We start from the raw sequence: 23762 nt of genomic DNA, 5'->3' as shown, positions 1-23762 counted from the left end.
GCATAAGTGGGTACATGTCTGTGTCAGTCAGGCCTGAGGCTATTCCGATCGAAGGCGTAGTGGGTGGTGGCTAAGGAGAGGATGTGTGGCGGTCCTCAGAGGTACCATGCAGTGACTGGAGGCGGGAGGATGGTGACCAAGGTGGGAGGTACCTGCAGAGAGAAGCAGCGGAGCTTGGAGGGGGCTCGTATTTGGACGTGATGCATTGATGATTCTCCCAGGGCCCCTGAAGGGACACATCTCAGGGGCTGCTGTGGATAGACCATTTGTGTCCCCTCCAAATTCATATGCTGAAGCCTAAATCCTCTTTGTTTTGGTATTTGTGAGGTTGGGGGAGCTTTGGGAAGTGACTAAATGTGGATGAGTTTGTGAGGATGGAGCTCCCATGGTGAAATTACTGCCCTTTTAAGAAGAGGACGAGCCAGATGACCTCTCTATCTGCCATGAGAGGCCACCTGCAAGCCGGGAGGAGAGCTCTCAGCAACACCAGATCTGCCTGCACTTTGATCATGGACTTCCCAGCATCTTGAAGTATGAGATAGAATTGTTTGCTGTTTAAACCCCCTGTTCGGTCTGTCGTGTCCTGGGATGGCAGCCTGAATGGACTCAGACAGAGGCCAGTTGAAAAGCAGAGCCTAGAGGGCAAAAGATTCTGAGGCTGAAGACCAAGCAGGGCCTGTGGAAGGGGCCGCAGCTTCCAGAGGAGGGGCTCACGGAGGACAGCAGAGCTGCAGGGGATCCTGCTGCCGGGCAAACGAGGTGCGGAGGACATTCGGGGAGAAGCCACTTGGAATCAGAATGGAGGGTTTGTTTTCTTACATCTCTGACTCAGTTGGACCTAATGTGGGCAAAAATATTAAGGTGAGCTCAGCTTCCAAAATCACCATTGTTGCCATGGTGAAAATGTGGAAAACAGGTTGGTAAATTATTTAGGGGACATTGTAGAAAGATCATTCCTCTAAGTCAGAGTCTAAGAAGGGGCCTTGTCCTCCACAAAGACCTGGAAGCCACCCGGGCCATTGATGGTGCCTCTCGCAGCCCCTTGAATGGCACCTGCACACAGAGGTCCTCCTGCCCCATGGCCCACCGAACACAAGGGGTGACTTTTCCACATGCAGCCTTTTCACCCTTCTGCCCCTGATCTGCATCTCAACCCTATGGCTGGGAGAGCCGTGAGCATACAGGAAAGGCTGACAAATTAGTGTCTGAGGTTGGAACTCACCAAAAAACCCGGAATGCATTGTCCTCATGCCACACGAGAGGGGATGCTGACCTCCAGGTACAGACAGAAGAAAGGGACTAATGTAAAACTAATGACCACTGTGGCAGGAATGCTCTCCTGCTGTGGAGAGAAGGACCAGAGGAGGAATGATGCTGAGATGATCCTTCGTGTTCATTTACTGTGCTTTCACACAGTAGTGTCTCTCAAAATTGAAGAGAACGCCACTTGTCACATGCCGTACCCTCAGTTAATATAATAAAGAAACAGCTGTGTGTGTTTGCTTTCAAATTGTCCATGCAGGCTGCTCCACCCTGATGAAACTTCCAACATGAATCGTTGTGCCTAGAACCTTAACCTGACCATGAATCTCTAAAGATATCACATGTTTTCTTTTTACTTCCTGCCGTCTCTCTTTATTTAAATTTTCTAAGAGTTGATTTGAGGTGTAGGTGGATATATAGCACTCATTAAAAAAAACAAAAGTGGAAGAAAGAATAAGAAAACTATTCTTACCTGTTTTCTGAGAGTAAGGGAAGAGTCAAAAATAATTTGGTTGTTTTTTGCAAATCTTATAATGTTCTCCTGTCTCCTATCCCAACACACACAGGTGAGTGTGTGTGTGTGTGTGTGTGTGTGTGTGTGTGTGTGTGTGTATGAGAGAGAGAAGGAATGATGCCTCTTCCTTTTCTCGTAAGGACACCAGTCCTATGGGATCAGGGCCTTACCCTATGACCTCATCTAACCTTAATTACCCCTGCTCAGGCTCCATCTCCACATACAACCACTTTGGGGGTTAGGGCTTCAGCATTGAATGGGGGGACACAATTCAGTCCATAGCCAACAGTGTGCTGGAGGAGGGGTTTTAGGGTATTCCAGGGTCTGGGAGTGACCTGGAAGGGTACAGAAGTGTGACAAAGTGCAGCACATTCCAGGACTATTGCTCTCACTCAAAAATGAGGGGAGAGAGTTAAAGCTGCACAAGCATTTGGCCTATTTCCCCATCAGGCAGTGGGTCTGAGGGTTGTGACGGGACATTTAGGTGCTCCCGGCTGCAGCGGACAAACAGAAGGGTCCCATCTGCATTTGCAGGAGGAGACCTGTGGTGCGGGCAGCTCTGTGGTTTTCCAGTCCCCGTGGGAAGGCGTGGTTTTCTACTTGGAGGCGATAGGGGGGCGAGAGGTGCCCTGTGGTGCAGAGTCATGCCTTGCAATAGGAGGAGGAGGTGTTGGGGAAATCATGGAGATGGGTGGCCTGCACATTCATCTCCTGGCTTGAGCCTGGTTTTCCTGGGGAGGTTGGCATCCTTCCTCAGCCCCTGAGCAGATGGTGATGGACAGATGTCGAAGCAAAGCAGTAAAATGTGCTCACCCACACCTCACGCTCCACCTGGGGGGCAGAGTGCCTCGCCTCTCAGCCACAGGGTACACGGGTGCCACAGGGTCTCTGCCGGACTTCAGATTCTAGGTTTCGTGCTTTGTAAACCCACCGCAGGACCCCAGCTGGGGTGTCAGCTGCTGGGGTCAGCCATCAAACCTGAGATCAGAAGAAACTGCAGCCGCTGTGACCCATGGCTGCACGTGACCCAGGTGGGAGCCTTGGGCGTCTTGGCTCAGGCCCGAGACCATGGACGGCAGCCAGGCCGCTGTCAGGGCGAATCCAGCAGGCACGTGGGCCCGGGGACGGTTCCTGCTGGAGACCCCGGCAGGAGGAGCCTCGGCACTCCCTTTGGTTCCCTCCGTTGCCGGTGGGCAGGTAGCCCTGGACACCCTGGTCTGGACTCGACCCACCTGGCCTCTTGGAGAATTACAGGTGGGCTCTGCTCTGCTCATTTCTGGAGTCTGTGAGTGTATGAGTGTAGGTGTAAGGATTTCAATAGGCACTACCAAAACGGTCTTTAAAAATTCCCTTGAGCCCTCTTTATCTGCTTCTAACGCAGAGCGGGACCCTCCCCTCCATCTGGCTGGATTGCATAATACGAGATTCTGTGCTCAGGGTTAATTCATGACTTCCAGTCAAGGGTTAGTTTAAAAATAAATAAAATGGAAGGGATAGCATCGTGGAATTTTTGAGGAATCTGAAAGATCTAATTGCTTTGTTTTATAGGCAATACATCCAACAGCAAGGGAGGGGAAATGGCTCGTCCAGGACCATCACACTGCAGCAGCTTTAAGGGAAGGGGCCCTATTTATTCTCACGTGAGTGAGTGTAGAAGCAGTGCTATGCCTGGCACATAGTAGGTGTGATGGGTGCTTCGGCTGGTCTGAGAGCCAAGCCCTTCCTGGTACATGCAGTGCACACCTCACCACGCTGTCTGCCACAAGGGCCTCCCTGTGGGAGGAGTTCAGGTCCCCGCCCCATTCACCCTGGTTTTGAGTGCTCTTTGCTCTGGATGGCAGGGTGTGAGTACATGTGACCTGGGGCCTGTTCTGGGCAGAAGCGGTAACAGGCAGCGACCGTGACCAGCAGCTGCTGACCTGCTTCTCTCTGCCGTCCAAACAGGATGGCCTGGGTGGGGGGCTGCCTTTCACCCTGGACTCGGGATTGAAGAAAACACCCAGAACAGTTCCGCAGGCAATGGACAGCCACAGAGGTAGAGATAAACCTTTGTCCTTATGAGCCTCCGTGACCTTGGGGTTGTCCTTGCAGCCACCAAGCTGACCGACAGAGTTGGTGTGCGGTGACTACATGTGGAATTCATGGTGGCATAAATGACAAGGTGAGTAATCCATTTTCTTTCAGTACCTCTAGACTACGTGCTCATTTGTGGCCATGGCTTCTTCCAGGCTGGTGGTGTGATAAGTGAGGCTGAGCCAGAGGAGTCTGGGCCTGGGCGGGCTCACCGTGATGGCTGGACTGTGTTGTGTTAGAAACTAGCCTGGACCAAGCTGCCGGTCCCTTGCACTTTGCAAAGCTGGTGCAAGCTGCAGGCCTCAGCTATCGGGACCCATAGAGGGCATGAGCCCTGCTGCCTCCACTTCTGGCAGCCTTGGGGCATCTGGTAAGTGTGGTAAATAAAGCCATTTTCTCACCTAGAGAATAAAAGTAGCGTGAGTGAGTGAAGTGGTCTGTCGTGTGTGTAGGTGAGACTCCTGTGTCTGGCCCTGGCGTCCTGGCGTGCATATTAATTGTGTCCGCTTGTACTCTCCAAAGTGATCCTGTTTCTACCTGGAAATTAGCAAATAGGACTTGCTGAAGTGTGCAAGCCAAAAGCTTTTTTTCAGTTGTAAAAAGTCAAAATTAATTATGAGGAACAAAACCTGACTTCAAATACATGCCCATCCCTGCATTCTGCATGTGCATTTCAGTATCTGTGTAGAGACAAAACAGGACTCTGACTCGACAGATTTGTGTTTCCAGTCCCTCATCTCAGCACCCTTTCTCCACGTCTAAGGGCCGGAGAAAAGCTGCGTTTGGTTCTGGGGCAAAGCATCATCCCTGTGGCATCTCCCCTTGATCCAGTGACTCTGGTCACCTGAGAGAAGCAGCAACCTGGGCAGGTCAAGAGCTTCCCCCAGTGGACAGCAGGCTTCACTCTGAGTCTCCGAGTGTTGGGTGTCATGACACCAGGAAGCTGGATGATTACAGAGCAACTGGGGAAACCAGCATCAGACACTAGGCCAAGGCAAGAAACCAGCTAGGTTAGTTGGGCTTTGGCCTTTGATGACCCCTCACCAGCCAGTGACCAGGCTAAGGTTGTCATCCCTGACCTGTCCTCTGCGAGCGGCAGGAGAACCGTTTTCTGGAACGGCTGCTCTGCTCAAAGGGACTTATTTTAAAGACTCTGAATTTATGACCCTGTTGGAGGGCTGCCATTCATAAGCTGAGTTTCACTGTAATCCAGCCTCCTTATGTCTTTACAAACCTGACTTTTAAAGAACAGGAATCTAGTACAGGGGAAAAAGAGGGGTGAATTTTGCGTCCCAGAGCTTGTGATGATGTGATAGTCAGTTTTAGGATTCAGCAGAGAAAATTAGAGCCTATTACAATGCTCTTTAGGTTTTATGGATAAAAAAAACAGAGCTACCATCCTGCAATCCAACTCCTGGGCATATAGCCAGAGAAAACTCTAATTTGAAAAGACACATGCACCCCAATGTTCATAGCAGCACTGTTTACAACAGCCAAGGCATGGAAGCAACCTAAATGTCCATCAACGGAGGAATGGATAAAGAAGATGTGGTATATATATGTCTATATGTGTGTGTGTGTGTGTGTGTGTGTGTGTATACACACACACACACAGACACAATGGAATACTACTCAGCCATGAAAAAGAATGAAGTAATGCCATTTGCAGCAACATAGATGGACTAGAGATTATCATACTAAGTGAAGTAATTCAGACAAAGACAAATATCCTATGATATCACTTATATGTAGAATTTTAAAAAAAATGATACAAATGAACTTATTTACAAAACAGAAAATAGACTCACAGACATAGAAAACAAGCTTATGGTTACAAAAGGGGAAGCGGGGGAGGGATAAATTAGGAGTTTGGGATTAACAGATACACACTACTATATATAAAATACATAATTGACAAGGACCTACTGTACAGCACAGGGAACTATACTCAATGTCTTGTAATACCCTATAAGGGAAAAGAATCTAAAAAATAATATGTAGATGGTTATATATCTATAGATAGTTATATATATATATATATATATATATATATATATATATATATATATCTGAATCACTTTGCTGTATACCTGAAACTAACACAACAGAGTAAATCAACTATGTTTCAATAATTTTTTTTAAAAAAAGGAATGGCAAACTTAGTATGTGGAAAATGCAGAATCACTATTTTTAAATTTTGAACTGTAATTTTGATGCTGAAATCAGTGATACTGTTTTAGCAGAAAAAATGTACCTGAAGTGGGCAAGTGGCCTCAAGCTGGAACTGAGCCCCCTTCAGGATGGCAGGAACCAGACCACTCACACAGGGCCCCGGCTTCTGGCACCCACACAGTGGCATCTGAATTACATATTGAAACACAGCTTTCTTTGTATTTGGCCTGTAATTTCAGTCTCTTGCTATAATACTGTCTTGCAAAGGATTTTGCAAAACTTTGCCCAGTGAGGCCCTTTATCTTTCATCTTCCTCAAGCACAGAGCTGAGGGCAGACGGGGCAGCTTCTTTCTGCAGCTACCTCTTGTCATTCTTTTTTCCCTACGTTAGTGTCTGGAGGGCAGCCTGCCCTTCTGGTCTATCACTGCCCTCCCAGTGGGAGCGAATCTCCCCCTCCTCTGCGCCTCCCTATTCTTGTAATACAGCGCTTTGGGGCCTGACGTTACTTTCCTGATGAAACAAGTCCTTGAAGACGGGACCACGTGAGGGGCCACTTTGCATCCTTCACAGAGCCAGGCCAGTGAAACGGGATTCGGACCATCTCCCGCACTTTGGGCCCAGGGGCTCACTGAGGTGGTGCAGGTGCTATTGCAAGCCAGGGAGGTGCACAGGGTGAGTGGGGCTGGCCACACCAGGAGCTGCACTTGGGGCAGCTGGTATTTGGGAGGGCAAGTGTCGATTGTAATCCCAGGCGCCGCTGCAGGTTTTCTGGGTCCCCAGTTAGGGCTGGCATAATCCAGTCCGAGGGAGATTGGTGTGATGGTTAATTGTACATATCAACTAGGCTGGGCTCTGAGGTCCACTTGCTTGGTCAAACACCAGACTAGTGTTGCTGTGAAGGTGTATTTTAGATGTGATTAACATTTTAAAAATTAAAAAAAAAAATATTGAAGTTTAGTTGATTTACAATGTTATGTTAGTTTCTGCTGTACAGCAAAGTGATTCCATATATATATATATATGTGTATGTGTGTGTGTGTGTATATATATATACATATATTTGCACACACACATACACATATACATATATACATATTCTTTTGCAAATTCTTTTCCACTATATTGATAGTTTATTACGTGATATTCAATACTGTTCCCAGCGCTACACAGTAGGACCTTGTCGTTTACCTATTTTATATATAGTAGTGTTCATCTGCTAATCCCACACTCATAATTTATCTCACCCACCCCACTATCCATTTTGGTAACCATAAGTTTGCTTTCTATGTCTGTGAATTTGTTTCTGTTTTGTAAATAAGTTCATTTGTATCTTTTCTTAGGTTCCACATATAAATGATATCATATGATGTTTGTCTTTCTCTGTCAGGCTCACTTCACCTAGTTTGATAATCTCTAAGTCCATCCATGTTGCTGCAAATGGCAATATTTCATTCTGTTTTATGGTTAATATTCCATTGTATATATGTGCCACATCTTCTTTATCCATTCATGTTTTTTTTTAAGTATTTAAAAAATTTAATTAATTTATTTTTGGCTGCATTGGGTCTTCGTTGCTGTGCATGGGCTCTCTCTAGTTGCAGTGAGCGGGGGCTGCTCTTATTTGCGGCATGGGGGCTTCTCACTGCGGTGGCTTCTCTTGTGGCGGAGCACGTGCCCTAGGCACATGGGCTTCAGTAGTTGTGGCTCACGGGCTCTAGAGCACAGACTCAGTAGCTGTGGTGCGTGGGCTTAGTTGCTCTGAGGCATGTGGGATCTTCCCGGACCAGGGCTTGAACTTGTGTCCCCTGCATTGGTAGGCCGATTCTTAACCACTGCGCCACCAGGGAAGTCCCTATCCATTTGCCTGCTGATGGACATTTAGGTTGCTTCCATGTCTTGGCTATTGTGAATAGTGCTGCTATGAACACTGGGGCGCATGCACAGACCTGATTAACATTTAACATTTAAATCAGTGGACTTTGAGTAAAGCCAATCACCCATCACAGTGGGGTGGGCCTCGTCCAATCAGTTGAAGGTCCCAAGAGCAAAGACTGATGTTTCCCTGAGAAGAAGGAATTCGGCCTCAAGACTGTAACATAGACACCCTGCCTGAGGGATCTGTTCGCTGGTGGGGAGCTTTGGTACCTTGGACCGGCCCGAGGTAAAGAGAGCCAGGAGGGTGCTGTGCCTGCTGTTCTGAGAAGGGTCTGAGGCTCGGTGTGGGCATCATCTGGCCTGACTCTGTCTCGGGGCCGGGAGGGGCCTCTGTGCCCCGGTCCCATGTTCACCCACAGACTCTGCTGGGACGGCCACGCCGATGAGTACGATCCAGCCAGTGGGATCTTAGTTCCCAGACCAGGGATCAAAATCAAACCCATGGCGGTGAAAGCACCAAGGTTTAACCAGTGGGCAACCAGGAATTCTGGGATTCATGTTCAATGCGAAGTCAGTAAATGGTGGTTCCATTCTCTACTACAGGAGAAAAAAGTAGGCTATCACGGTGATGGTGGCTTCATGGAGTGAGTTTGGGAGTGTTCCTTCCTCTGCAATATTTTGGAAGAGTTTGAGAAGGATGGATGTTGGCTCTTCTCTGAATGTTGATGGAATTGACCTGTGAAGCCATCTAGTCCTGGGCTTTTGTTTGTTGGAGGATTTTTGATTTCAATTTCAATTTCAAAAAAAAAAAACAAAACCCTGCCTGAGTTTCCAGCCTGCTGCTCTGCAGAACCTCTGCAGGCTCAAGGCTGCAGCATCAACTCTAACCCGAACTTGTGGACTGCTGCCTGGCGTACAGGTTTTGGACTTGCCAGCTCCCACAATCAATGTGAGTCAATGTGTGGGTCAATCCCTTAAAACACCCACCCCCTCTATAAATATATTGTGCCTGTGTCTCTAGAGAATGCTGACTAATACAGCAGGGATAACAGGGTCAGGGGTCACCTTTCAATTAATCGTGTCATCTCTAGAGAGGCTGCACCTGTCCTGTGCAGGTTGCAGGTGAAGCCGTAGAAAACCTGGTCCCTGGGCGGGATGACCCTGCAGAAGTGCCCCCCTGCACAGGCTGCCACCATCACCAACCGTCTTCCCTGAAGCCTCCTCATTCGGGGGCATTTTCTCCTCAGACTGATTCCAGCACTTTCTACCAGGTTCTGGAGCCCCGTTTCTCTTTGAGGCCAATTTCCCGGTCTCTGTGCCAGCCCTCGCATCTAAGAGCAGACGTCATGAAGACTCACGAGCAGTTCAGAAGCACGCCGCACAATATAAAATTTATTATAAAACTTCAGTAAATATAAATATCCAGGTGCCATTTGGAATGGAGATCGCACCACAGGAAAGGATTAAAAGCCACACGGATACTGACGGGAGGATGTCAGAGGCCAGCCGCGCAGCTTTTCACCAGGAAATAGGCCTTCCTTCTGAATGGGTGTTACAAAACAACCAAAATTTACGGAAACATTTTTTTTGAAAACCCCGCAAAATACAAAAACGAAACACAGGGCTCCAAGGTCATCACTTGACATCTGCCCAAGTGGACCCACCACTAGTCCTCAGTAGGACGGTGGGGATTCGGTGTAACCAGTAAGTCTCTAATTCAGATACAACCTGTAATTCTGTCACTTGAAATAGAAAAGCAGTAAGAAATGGGTTTAAATAGGAACACTCACTTGTAAATAACTGAGAAAGATAAAACATAAAATAAGAAAATTCTCTCCTCCAGCACACAAGTCTGAAAGGGACAGGAGCACCTTAGCAGGGATTTCATTTTCCCGTTTCCAGAGGCGAGGTCCCCAATCAGGATGGAGACCAGCTCTCCTGTCCGGGCCCCGGGTCCCTGTGCAGAGAAACTGCTCTTGGGGCAGGATGGGCCTGGGGACGCAGCCTAAAGCTGATCCCGCTGTCGGAAGGGACCTCCAGGTGGGAGCTGGGCCGACATCCTTAGAGGCAGGTGTTCCGTACTTCTCCCTCATTTCCTGGCCTGCCTTCCTTGACAAAGCTCTGCAGTTCTAGGTGAGCACGTGCCCTGCTGCACAGTGCGCCCTGCGGCCTGACTCAACATCCCCACCTCCCCGAGAGCATGTCCATGTGCCTGGGGATGCGCTCACACACACGAGTCACACACACGCTCACACACACACACACACACACACACACACACACACACACAGAGGCATGCACAGAATCGTATATAAGAGCCCCAGATGTTTTTTCTTCTCCCAGCTTCCATCTTCCTCGGAAGCACCCCGGTGTAGACCACACAGCTCGCTGGTGCTGGAAACAGGTACCTCCTGTGCCCTGTCAGCTCACAGGTTGGATGTGGAGCACATCTTGCAGCACTGCTGGCCGTAGAAGTGGTGGCTGCACATCCCGTGCTGGGGCACCAGGGGGCACCAGTGGAAGCGGTCCTCGCAGAAGGCGTCTGAAAGCGAGCAGTCCCGAGTTAGTCACCGTTCCAGCACCCCGTGTCTGCTGCCACTGCCAATAACTCCAGAAAATCAAGGTAAATCTGTCATTGCCCTGAAGCTGCTGAAGGAGGGCAGCTCCTCAGGTCAAATGCGCCATGTGGGTTGTACTGTTTTCACAAGACCTTTCTTGGAAGCTTCCCGCAAAGTTGAAATTTTCTGCTTTTTGTGCTAAACCCATCCACATAACCACTCATCCACCCAAGGCGATGGGGCTTCTGTGGACTGGACTCCAATTGCTGAGTCCCTGATTGAGCCAGACCACTCATTCTCCTCCAGCCCCATTTTCTCTTCCAGAAACCTCGACAGATACACAGGGCATGGTCCCCGCAAATACCTGAGGCACCGAGGGCGTGTGCACAGGGATGGCGTTTAGAGCGCATCCAAGGAATAATCTGGGTTCTCCTTTACCTCGGGCGGAAAAGGCTGCTCTACTTAAAATCGGCTTCTCTGAATATAAAGAGCAGCAGTGAAGCAGGAGCATCTGATTTCCCAGCCGTCTGTATCATTTCTGGGGAGGCGTGAGAAGCGAGGGGTCTGCTTTGTGGGCTATGTCATGGGAAAGCTGGGGGAGGAGATGGAGAGAGAACCGGGGAGCCGACACCAACCCCTCGACCTAGCGGGGGTCCTGCACCTGCTCAGCCCTCTTAGGAGACACTCCGGAAACGGGACAGCCCCCCCGGAAACGCCAAGGTCAAGCCGAAGGGCTCCGACACTCACCTTTCTTCTGTGCGATGGGGCAGAAGCGGGTGTTGCAGGCCTGGGAGGCCGCGGGCTTCTGGTGCGCGGAGCAGCCCACGGCCGGCCGGCGCCCCGCCAGGCACTGCACTGACCTCGTCTGCATGCCGCCTCCACAGCTGGCCGTGCACTGCGGGAAGCACAAGCAAGAGTCACCGGGGCCACCAGGTCTCGTAAGCTTCCCCCCGCCCCCCAACAGGCTCCTCACGGTGGTCTGCCTCAACCAACCACTGTGGGTGGCTGAGCAGTTCTGGATTTTTCCCAGGTATGGACCCTGGGGAGAAGTGCCCAGAAGCCTGAACGTCCTTGAGTCATCAAGGGTCCGATGGACACCAAAAAGTGGCACACGCATCTGGGGATGCAGGCTGTGGGTCTCTCGTGGAATGCCGTCACCAAGCCAGCCCTTCTAGTGCCCCTGACCTGGAAACGCTTGACTAGCCAACTCCCCAGGAGTTGGCACTCAGCCCCTTCCAGACCCCAAGCGCAGGGACTCTGCGTGTCTGGAGGTTCCCCGGGCTCGTTCGCGTGCTCCCGGGAACTTTGTTTCCCGACGCCGAGGCCCCCGCGCTCTAAGGCACAGAGCACAGCGGGGCCAGAGTAGGAAGGAGAGGCTGGATCAGACCATCCCTCACCAGCTGGCCGGGCGCACACCCCATAGACCACAGCAGCGGGTCCATCTGAGATCAACTGCCGGCAATAAACCAGGAGGGACGTGGGTGATTAGAGAGAAGGAGGGGCCCAAACGGGTAGCAGTGAATATGCCCAAACAGAAGGCGACTCGAGGTCTAGACGGAAGCATGTGAATTGTGCTCAGACAAGGCTGTGAGTTCAAGACAGTTAAGAATGTAAGCAATTAAAGGAGCACCTGCAAAATGTCGGGGTCAGAGAACGTTTTGGATATCCTGTGGATAAGCTAAATGGTTGCTTTAAAACACGAGGCTAAAGCCGTGCAGACTTAGGGACACACATAACTCAGGCTGCTGCCAGCATGTACAGGTCCGTGTGCCAGGACCCCATTGGGGCAGCCCTGGGGCTGGTCTTCCACAGCAGAAACAGCCCACAGCCAGATGCTTGCCTGCAGCCGGATGTTCAGGACCCACTGCAAACAGAGCCTGGAGAAGTGGCTTTGACATCCCCTGGGATAGGGACTCTGTGATGGAGTAAGTAAAACATCTCTATCTGCCCCTCGGGGGGAGAAAAGTTGGAAACAGAGAGTCCTGAAAACTCATAAGCTGAAGGAACTGTTCCTGCTTCTTGTTTTTGTCTTTAGGGAAAGGATGGCTGTGCCCCTGGAGAGAAAATCCAGGGCTTTAGCTGATAAGCATGTGGGTTTGGAACATTCTGTGAGGCTTACCCCTTCTCTTCAAAACCAATTTCAGCGAACGTCATCAATAGTTCAGTTTCAGTATATGACTGTGGCAGCCAGGAAAACAACAATGTTGTGGGAAGACTCACGTCTGATTCCTCAATCGTGAGGCCCATCCGCGATAGAGCTAGATGTTTCCCACTGCCTGTAACATCTTTCTGAACGTTCCGGCAGAGCCGCAATTCTGGCCTGAGTGCTTTGCACTCTGGTTCCAGGCCCTCCCTCAGCTGTCATTGTGGACTGAGAACTTACAGGGCTGCACTGCCACAGGGTTCCTAGGGTCTCTTTGGTCACATCTTCCTCTGTAGGTGATGAATGTCTCTGCCTTGTGAGTTGAGTTTCTTTCATCAACAGCAGCAGAGGCAGAATTCCACTCTTGCTAAAGATGTTCTGCCTCAATGAGAAATCAAGAGATCTGGCCAGCATGTTGCATCACTTAAACAGCACCAAGTGGTTTGAATCTTTTTTCGTCATTGGTTGATTTATTCACAAAGAGGGATCCTCCTCCTCCTCTTACCAGGCACTGTTCTAGGCTCCAGACACTAGCGCTGAGCACAAGCAGCTCGCCCTTCCTCGGGGCACTTTCTAAAGCCGCTACTCAAAGCTTGGTTTCTGGACAAGCAGCCCTGGCAACAGCTGGGAGCCTGTCAACATCCCTGCCTCCCACCTCTGGACGCTGCCTCAGAATCTGCACCACCCCCAGATGATCCATGAGAACACCCAGTGTGAGAAGAACTGGTCTAGAGAGATTTTAAACTCCCCGTGGGAGACATTTTTTAGGAAAAAAACCTCCAAATTGCTCAACTTTTGTGTTTCTTCATGTAAACAGAAAGAACTAAGATGTTTGCCTGCAGATTTTGAAAATACTTCACACTGATAGAACCAGAGATAGAGCAGGAGAGGGAAGCAAAAGAAGGAATCTGAAAAAGTTTATTCACTTTTTTTGGTTTGTTTTCCCCAGGAAGGAAAAGCTATGCAAGTGGTTCAGCTATATCATAAACATAATGGCCTCAAACTCAGCATGGGGTTTAGAAATCACATTCCAGATTTTCCACTGGATTTGCAGATGGGTTGATCCTAAGAATCTCTGTGCAGACTCCCAGGGTGGAGAGCGAGGGGCTGGGGCTGCAGGAGCAGCAGGTGTGGAGGACAAGTCACAGGACACAACACTGCTGGGAAAGGGATACTCGGTGGAAAGAGAGACCGGAGCTCAGATCTGAAGTCAAAGGCTAAGTCTTCTTCCTCAGCTTCATGGGGCTTAGCCTGAGCGTCTCAGGCCATTCCTCGTACTGATGGCAGGAGAGGCGGCCACCGTGCCGGGTGCTGACGGTGTCCTGCACCTGCTCTCTGACCTGCAGAGTGACAGCTGCTGTCGCCCTCTGTCCAGAACCCCTGCTGCTGGAGACACCCTCCACACCAGTGGCTCTCAAGCTCGAATGCGTGTCCGAATGAACCACAGGACTCAGCAAAGCAGAATGCTGGCGCCCAGGACCAAAGCTTGAACACCAGCAGGTCGGGGCTGGGCCCGAGAACCTGCATGTGTAGCCACGCTGCTACGGGTCGGGACATACCCGGAGAACTGCTCTCCAGTCAGTGACCGGAACCACACTGGCAAGAGCACCTTCCTCTTCTATTTTCAGAACTGACTTCAGTCACATTCAATCTAACAAAACTCGCACGTCAAGCTGACCTGCAGCTTGACTGCAAACAAGTAAATGAGCACCTGAGACTTTCCCCCGCGTGGCCCTGGCAGTCACTGTCATCTTCAGTCCATGGACTCTCCCCCCCCGCACCCTGCTCACTTCTGTTCACCTTCCAGGGCCTCAGTCTGAATGTCCCTGAGCAAGAAAATGTGGATGACTCCCACTCTGTGGGTGGGTGGGTAGTTCTGTGTCTGTTTGCTGAGGGGAGAGGGGGTCCCTCCAGACTCTGGGGCGTGTGGCTTCAGGGTGCAGAGCAGGGACATCACCACTGAAGAGCTGGGCATGGGCTGCTCACCCCATTGCTGGGGCCCCGGGGCCTTAAGCCCCCTCCTGTTGCCTCTGGCCCTTCACCCCCACATGCTGCTGCTGGTGACAGGGCCTGAGACCAGGGCTCTGTCCAAGAACCAAGGAACCAGATGGAGAAAAACGTCGAGTCAGGATTCCATGGGATGGCCCCCTGAGGTCTAGCAATGAGGGTCTTCTTGTCATTCTAGAATTAAACGGCCTTCTGGAGGGTGATGCATGCCCGTCCTCACCTGGACCTCATGCAGACCAGCACACTCTGCTCTGAAAGGGCCCCTGTAGGTTGACCAGTCCTGCACCCTTCCAGGGAGTCTCAGGGAAGGCATCTACTCAGACAGACTCTACGGACATTGAAATGCTGAAAGACCTCTCCCTTCGGATGTTCTCTGTGTGCCCTGACCCCTCGGCAATCCCCGTGTTCCTAGGAGGATTGACCACCCCTGTATAAGAGGCACTGCATAACCTCTGACTGGAGAAATGGGGGAATTGATGATTACTCTTAGTCATTATCAAAAAAACCCAAAGATACATTTTAAAATAATAACATTTGCCTCTGGGTTTGTTTTAAATTAGAGCGACTACTCTTGTTTATGTTATTGGTCTTCATGGAAAAATGCTAGTGAAGGCGATGTCTGAGAGCTCTAAGTCCTGATTGATGTTCTACGTGGTCTTAGTCTAAGGTAACCGTCCACCTGTCACATTCACAGGAACCTGTAAAACCACGGGGCTTCTTCCAGGGCAAAGTTCATCTCTCAAATGCATGGACACTTAGTAAACAAATGCATGTTAACTGCAGACAGCCAGAGGTCTCACACCTTCATCTTCCTTCTGGGAAGCCTCTACAGAGGCGGGAGGGGGGCAGTTTCTTCCCTTATTTATCACCTTCGTGGACCTCTCCAAGTTTGGAGCTTCAGCCACCATAACTTCTCCCAGAGACCAAATGTCTACTCAGTCAGGATGGGACCACACACACAATTTCTGCTCTAAACATAAACAGGGCTGTGTAGTTTTGTACGAATTCAATTGGTTACAGGCAGACTCCCTCCAGCTCAGGCGACCTTATCCATCAATGTCAACAAAACGGTTCCTGTTTTCCTGTGCACCCTCATAATTAGAAGAGGATGAGAGCAAATTATTAGAGGTGGGCGAATGGGTCAAGGGTGCAGGGCAGCCCTCTGTGATGGACTGACCACACTCATCCAGACCAAGCCTGCTGAAGTCTCCACATGTTCTGTGTGGGCCCATGTGTGTGTGTTCACGTGTATGTCCATATGTGTGAGTCTGTGTATGTGTGTGTGTGTTTGATACATTGTTGCAGTCATAGTTGCCCAGATGGAAAACCCTATCGATGACGTCTGGGACGTGGCTCTTTGCCCCTGAGAGCCCAAGGGTCTCCACATCAACTTGTGCACAGTCCTGGTGAGGAACCCCAGAACGAGACAGGGCCCTGGCACTCCAGCGCTGAGAACACACCCAGTCTCTGTCATGTAGAGTCAGACATAGTCCAGCAGGTGTTCGTGCTTAAGCCTTTTCAAGACCAGGTCAGCGTGTGATCCACCGGATGCTAAGCCCAAACGACCCAAACGAATGAGGTCAGTCCTGCCAGACGACGTACTACTAACCAAAATGATAAGCTGGGCCATTGAGACCAATAGAAACACTCCTGGTCAAATAACAGAACCCGCCACCTTCCTGCTGTCACAGGAATAACCTGTCTGCGGGCAAAACTGAGCCAGGCGCTGGTCACGCATTTCTGTCCCACAATTTCCCACGATGGCAGGGCACAGAGCTTTGGGTACAAGAGCTCATGGCAAACATCGCCTTTGAGTTATTACTCCCCAAAGTTACGGACTCGGAATGTAACAGATGAGTCACACCGGATAAGATCTTCAAGCAGCTTATGACTATTTCAGGCTGGTGAAAACTATGCAAGATGTATTTTTAGGTTTTAGGTTTTGGGTTAAAGTAAATAAGTATAAACCTTGTTTTTCTTTTTCTAAATTTGCCTGAAGTCTCTGAATTGAGCAGAGTGAATACTGGACTGATTCAGTCTCAGGAGCCTCAGTCTCCCCACGGACAGAGGGACCATGGTCTTGGGATCCACCTGTACTTGCCTCTGACTCACATTCTCAAAAAGACAGAGAAAGCGAAGCATCTGCCTCAGAAACAACTCGCCTCAGCTTCTTAGCTCATCCATCCCTTCACCTTGCTGGAAAGCCTGTGCACTCAGAGGAAAATAGAAGGGAAACGTGTGTAGCAAGTGATACTTTTGACCTACTTAAAAACAGCAAATGCTTGAAAAGGATGTGGTTCAAAGGTCCCCTGGTCCAATATTCTAAATTAAACAAATTCTAATTTAAATACCATTTGGGGAGGAGTTCATATATTTGTAAATGAAAAAGCAACATCGAGTTTGAAGATAAGAGGAACCAAGCAAAGCAAGAACACAGCTAGAGGGCAGTGCATACAGTGTGTGGAAGGTCTTTCTGCCTCTTCCTCTCCAAGGACTGAGGGATGGTTTCCTTGTTCAGAGCTCAGAGTTTGGGACCAGGGATGTGGCAGAGGCACCAGAGGGACGGCAATGGCCGGGCTGGGATGTTGCGATTTCTAGAGAAGATTATTGATTACCAGCCAATCCTGGGCTCACGTACACAGCAGAGCTCCAACAGAATGAATTGGGGCTTCATTTGGGGGGATTTTAAAATGGTTTTATTCTAGTAAAATTTTAGCTAATACTGAAAAAAATTCCGTGGTCGATTAATTTGGTTCCAATATATATTTCCGTTTGTTTCCTTTGGCCTTAGATAAAAATCACAATTCTGTGTGATTTTTGCTCTGTCAAACTTGTTCATTTCAGGTTTGCATTCAGGGTTGAGTTTACGTCAGAAGATTGTTCAATAGAATTGTGGGTGGCGGGCACACATGAGGGAGGGTGAGTGCCATGCTTGGGGACCCCGGTCTGTGGGGAATCAGGAGAGCTGAGAGTGAAAGAGCCCACTGCCTGTCACCTCTTGGCCATTCCTGGATCAGGGGACTGTGGGTCACAGAGCCTTGAGGTCTCCCCTCTGAGATTCACATTCCTCCTTCTGGAGAAACCCCTGTGCTGGCGGACACCATGGTATTGTCGGATTCAGCTGCTGTAGCTCACATGCCCACTGTCCTCAGACTGCAAGCTGGGCTAAGAGGAATGTGAAGGAACTTAAGACACAGCCCTTGCTGCTGGGAGTCACCCTTGGGGGGTCAGGAGGAAACATGATGGGACAAGGACACAACTGAAAATGAGCAGCACCCTGCAGGGCCTTCCTGGGGACAGACACCCCCAGTGTCCCCCACCTCTTGTTTGTAGAAAAGCTTTAACCTCCTAGGCCTTCCCCAAGTACCAAAAATTAAAATTTAATCAGAGAAGTTAAAAAATGCTGAAACAAAGGAAAACAGTCCAGTAATACAAAATAATAGTTTAGCCATAAAACAAAGTCAAGGACCTTTGGTTCCTCCTCCAGGGCTACAGATAACATCCTGAGCCATGTCCTTGTGTTGTTTTGCAGACACTGAAACCCCACCAGAGAAAGTCAACTGCATGCTGACCACCAGCCAGCACATAGAGCCCATACCGGTTGGGGCCAGAAAATCGGCAACTGAGATTCCTGAAATACCACCCTGTTACCTCACCATCAACCAATCAGGGAACTGTGAACAAGCTGATCATGTACCCCGTAACCCTCTCCCTCAGTCTTTAAAAACCCTTTCCTGAAAGCTGTCAGGGAGTTTAGGTCTTTTTGAGGCTGTTCTCCTTGCTTGGTGTCTGCAGTAAACACTGTACCTTCCTTCACCACAAAATGGTGTCAGTAGATTGGCTTTGCTGTGCATTGGGCAAGCAGACCCAGGCTAGATTCGGTGACACCAATAACAACCATGTTAGATGCTCAGGGCTGCTGGAACAAATGACCACAAGCTGGGGGGCTTGAAACAGCAGAAACAACTCTCTCAGTTCAGGAGGCCAGAAGTATAAAATCAAGACATTGGCAGAAGGAGCAAGTTCCATCTCTTCTGGAGGTCCTAAGGGGGAATCTGCTCATCCTTTTCCAGAGTCCGGCGGCTGCCGGCAATCCTGGGTGTTCTTGGGCCCATAGCTGCATCAATGTGACCTCTGCCTCTATTATCACATGACCTTTCCCCTGTGTGTCCTATAAGGACATTGGTCATTGGGTTAGGGTTCGCCCAAATCCAGAATGACCTCATCTTAGCTAATTAAACCTGCAAACTTCCTATTTCTGAATAAGATCGCATTTTGAGGTCCTGGGTGGACATGAGTTTTGGGGACACTGTTCACGGCAAGACACAGGACATGCCCAGGAGGCAGGGTGTGGTGTCCCTTCTGAGAGGAGCCACGCACAGTGGCTGTCATGGTGCAGGGGCCTCAGGAAAGGGATTTTGCATCAGGAGGGATTGAAGACGGGTCCCAGAGGCCAGGAAATATGTGAGGAGACTCAGATGGAGGGAGAGCTGGTCAAAGTCTGGCCCCACTGGTCCCGTCTGGCTAAGCACTGTGGTTGCACCAGTCACTCCTCCTGCCTGGCCCCTGGCTGGCACTGATTTCCACACAGAACACTGATGTCCTTTCCAGGACAGGTGGTGCAGACGAGCGTGTCTTGCCTGGGATGTGGCCTGCCCCACTGGCAGATCAATAACAGTAATTGTTCAGTCCTTAGTAAAGCTTACCCAGATCAACACTGGTTACACATTTCTGTGGAGCTGGGGACCCAGCAGCCTGCTTCTTTAGGAGCTGGTCTGGCCACATTCCCGATGCTTCCTCTGGGAGCTTTCCTCCCTCATCCCATCAGGTACACAGACTTGGGGAGATCCTCAGTGACTAGAAACACATGTGCACGGGCTTCTCCTTGTGGTGGCTTCTCTTGCTGCAGAGCACGGGCTCTAGGCACGCGGGCTTCAGTAGTTGCGGCTCGTGGGCTCAGTAGTTGTGACTCGCGGGCTCTAGAGTGCAGGCTTAGTAGTTGTGGCACACGGGCTTATTTGCTCTGCGGCATGTGGGATCTTCCCAGGCCAGGGCTCGAACCCGTGTCCCCTGAATTTGCAGGTGGATTCTTAACCACTGCACCACCAGGGAAGCCCCCCTGAGTCACTCATTGAATTTGTTTTTCATTTAGAATTCCATATTCAGCAAATATTCTGTGAATACTCTGTATGGGCTCGGTGCCCTGGTAGGCACTGGGGACTGTATATATAAAATGTACATATATGTATGTATGTATGTATGTATGTATCTACCCACCTGTCAGTGTGTAGGATACACAGTAAAACACTTAGCAGGACACTTGCCACAAAGTGATCTCTGGGTAAATACCAGTTGGGATGGTTGTTTTGTGACTATCTGCTTTCGAGCAGCTCACATCCAGCCGGAACCTCTCCACCCAGGCCAGCCACCAACACTGAGCAGGGGCTCTGCTCGCCCTCCCTTCACCCCTACCTGAGACCAGGGCGAGGCAAACCAGTCGGCCTGTGGGGAGCCTGCAGCCGCGAACAGGGGGTGCTTAGGGCAGGGGAATGGGGCGCAGATGCGTTCCAGCTCCAGGTGGGGCTGCGGTAGGTGCAAGCACTTCTTCGGGGCCAGCTCGCGGTACTTCCCAGAACTGTACTTCTCAGCACATTTGAAGAATCTTTTCTGTGTTCCTCTTTCACACGTAACAGAGCACTGAAAAGAAAAGACAACAAAGGATGCGGGTGAAAGGTATTTCTCCTGTGGTGGCTGTCTCTTCTACAAAATCATTGAGTCAAGAAGCCTCCTGGTTATATCAGCTTGACCGTTTTCCTAAGTATAAATGGTCAGTGGAATACATGGGACCTTGGCATGTTAAAAAGGTGTTACAGTATCTGCCATAAAAAGGAAGACCTTGTGGTCACAGTGGTCTAGCACTGGGGGCATGAGTTGGGGCAGGGCAATCAGAAACCGTGAAGAGAGTAATTCTGGAGCTACTGCTTCACTGGGAAATTAAAATGTTGGGCTGTACCTGACACCAGAATGCACTGAAATGTAATAGCTCCATGGATTCACACCACCCAACTGCAGCGTGATGCTGGCCCCTAAAGCAGGGGCAGGCAGGGGAAACCCAGGGCTCACAGTCATCCTCAGAAAGTCGAGTGCTGCCCTGAAGACAGCGAGCACAGACAGCGAACCTACTCGGTCCCACGGTGATGTGCTCTGAGCCTGAGCTGTCACTGCAGCCAGATCTTCTGGCATGGGCGGTGGGGCTCTGGGCAAATCTGTGGCCAGGCAGAGGCTGCAGACACCTGTCACAGAGGGATGACAGAGAAGACCAAAAGGTCAGCTCGGAGGTCACGGGGAAGGTCCCAGTGGCTGGCATTGCTGCCTTGGGCTGACATTTCTGCAGATCACATAAGTGGAGGAGCCCAGATGCTTGGGTTCTGGCCTCACACTCATGTTCAGACCTGGCTTACGGGTGTGCTCAGTGTGTCCTGATGCCAGGAATGAACTGGAGGACTCTTCCCAGGGCCTTGCTGGGGCCATGCCTAAGAGAGAAGTTCTGGGGTGTGTGTGTGTGTGTGTGTGTGTGTGTGTGTGTGTGTGTATGCACCCGTATGTGTTATACATTCAGTGCAAGGGCTTCCCAGGGGTACACCTCCCAGACACTATGCAGCCCCAGTTGCTTCCTTCCTAAGGACTTAGCCTCTGGGGATATGCACAGAAACAAAAGTCTTCTGACGACAACGCGATTCAGTCCTAGAGACTCTGATGTTCCCAGGTCCCAGGAGACAGAGGACCAGGAATTCTACCTTAGCAGAAACAGGTTTTATCCAAGAGTGATGATGTTTTTAGTTTTCAGTGGCAAATGGAAGTGTTGTCTCACCCGGGTTAAATGCCCTGCTCGGCACACCATCCCTTTATTGATTCATTCCTCCCTCCTGAGCAGGTTGCCATTGGAGGTGTGGGTACGGGGGCTGTGGCCCTGAGTCTGCCCCTGAGGGCGCGGGATCCGGGAGCTGGGGCCTTTCTCTTCATGTCCGCTCTAGAAAGGCAGCCCCGCAGCTGGGATCACAGGCGAGCTCCCGAGGGTGGCGGCGGCTGCTGCTCTCTGGGCGGCTGGCTTTCTGATGTCCGCTGTGCTTTACTGACCCCCGTGCCTCTGAGTGATGCACACCTCTCTGAAGGAGCCTCTCACAGGCCGCTCAGGCAACCCTTGGGCTCGCTGCACCTGGGCAGGGGCCTGGCATGGCCTCCCGATGTCCCCTCCCGGGCACGGGGCTGGGCAGCTCTGTCTGCTCCCCAGCAGGATGTCCGGCCCCAACTTGGGCCAAAGCGAGGCACAAAACCTTTAACACTCCAAACTCATGTTTCCAAATGTTGGTCTCAGAGGAGCAGGGCTTGGGACAGTCCCCCGACAGTGCAGATCAGGGGCTTCCCAGCCTTCAGCAGCACAAGGCATTGAGCAAACCCAGCACAAGCAGTCTCTTCCCCAAATGAGAAGCCTGCCTATGCACATTCCTCTCAGGGAACGGGTCCTCTGTCTCCTGAGGTCATCCACCTGCTCTACTACCTAAGCATGGCCAGAGAAGTGGCTGCAGGTGTTCTGGGGTGCAGTGGGTGCCCCCACCCCATGGTCAGGGCAATGAACACCCCTCCCCTCACACCTGCCCCCGTTCACCCACTCAACCGCTGCTCAACACGAGGGAGTGATGAGCGCGTGGATGACCTGGGTGAGGTACGCCAGGGGTGTGATGAGAAAGCCGAAGGACACTCCAACGAGTGCGTGCCAGGAGGGAGGACTGAATACTGGGCTATGCGCAGGGATCAGAGACTCGGGGGCAGAAGAAGCAGAGAAGAAGTGGAAGCAGAGAGACCAGATGAGAGGCAGCCCCAAGGCAGGAGCTGGTCGACCCAGTTTCATCTGGACCTGGTGCACCCACCTGGGACCTGGAGCACCTACCTGGACCAGTGCACCCACCTGGGACCCGGCACACCTACCTGGGATCAGTGTACCCAACTGGGATCAGTGAACCCAACTGGGGCCAGTGCACCCACCTGGGACCAAATGCACCTACCTGGGGCCAGTGCACCTACCTGGGACCAGTGTACGTACCTGGAACTAATGCACCTGCCTGGAACTAGTGCACCTGCCTGGGACCAGGTACACCCACCTGGGATCAGTGCAGCTACCTGGGACCAGTGCACCTACCTGGGGCCAGTGCAATTACCTGGGACTAGTGCAACCCCTTGGGATCAGTGCACGTACCTGGGACCAGGTACACCCACCTGGGACCAGTGCACTTACCTGGGGCCAGTGCACCCACCTGGGATCAGTGCAGCTACCTGGGACCAGTGCACCTACCTCAAACTAGTGCACCTGCCTGGAACTAGTGCACCTGCCTTGGACCAGGTACACCCACCTGGGACCGGCACACCTACCTGGAATTAGGTGCACCTATCTGGGGCTAGTGCACCGACCTGGAATCAGTGCACCCACCTGGGATCAGTGCACCTACCTGGAATCAGGTGCACCTACCTGGAATCAGGTGCACTTATCTGGGGCTAGTGCACCTACTTGGAATCAGTGCACCCACCTGGGATCAGTGCACCCAGGTGAGACCAGTGCACCCACCTGGGACCAGTGCACCTACCTGGGACCAGGCGGATACAAGCCACTGCAGCTTCTTGTGCTTGTGGCAGCGCCTGAGCAGACAGGCCTCGTGAGTCCTGGGCTTGGGCTCCGAGGTGCAGACAGCGTCGGGCAGCAGCTGCGCCCTGGCCGAGGGGTTGGTGTTCTTACAGGCCACGGACCTCTTCCTCCACCCCTTCCCGCAGGTTCGAGAGCACTGCACGGGAAGAGCGCGTCAGCTCCTGCAAGGCCTGGTAAGACTCCAGCCCCACGTTGCCTAGGAGGGGCCCCGCCGTCCCCGTACGCTGGTCCTGCCCCATTACCTCCGCCCAGGGCCCGGTGCTCCACGCGGGTGGGCAGCTCTGAGGCTGGCAGGCCTGTCGGCTGGAGGGCATGGGCTGCGGACACAGGCTGGCGGAGACCCGCTCCGATTTGTAGTGTGCCCGCCGCGTGCACTGTACGGGCCGGCTCTGGGTGCCTCCACTGCACGTCCGGCTGCAGGCGCTCCAGTTCCCCACGGACCACCTGGGGGACAGAGA

The 23762-nt window shown here is 51.3% G+C and overlaps 1 protein-coding gene across 2 annotated transcripts in view; it reads right to left on the bottom strand.

Annotated features, from left to right (window-relative positions):
- Window positions 1–10324: 10324 nt before the first annotated feature.
- Window positions 10325–23762, bottom strand: part of ADAMTS16 (ADAM metallopeptidase with thrombospondin type 1 motif 16) — a gene marked incomplete at both ends in the record, with an annotated part of 153754 nt that continues 140316 nt past the window's right edge. For both annotated transcript variants that reach the window (XM_082652312.1, XM_082652313.1), the window contains 5 exons: window positions 10325–10440; window positions 11204–11351; window positions 20079–20303; window positions 23246–23440; window positions 23547–23748. In XM_082652312.1, coding sequence (XP_082508438.1) covers window positions 10325–10440; window positions 11204–11351; window positions 20079–20303; window positions 23246–23440; window positions 23547–23748 — 886 coding nt within the window. The remainder of the gene's footprint in view (window positions 10441–11203; window positions 11352–20078; window positions 20304–23245; window positions 23441–23546; window positions 23749–23762) is intronic.

Source organism: Grampus griseus, assembly GCF_964374135.1.
Source record: "Grampus griseus genome assembly, chromosome: 3".
Taxonomy (NCBI): Eukaryota; Metazoa; Chordata; class Mammalia; order Artiodactyla; family Delphinidae; genus Grampus; species Grampus griseus.
Note: the sequence above shows the minus strand (reverse complement) of the source record. Positions and strands in the feature narration are given on the sequence as shown.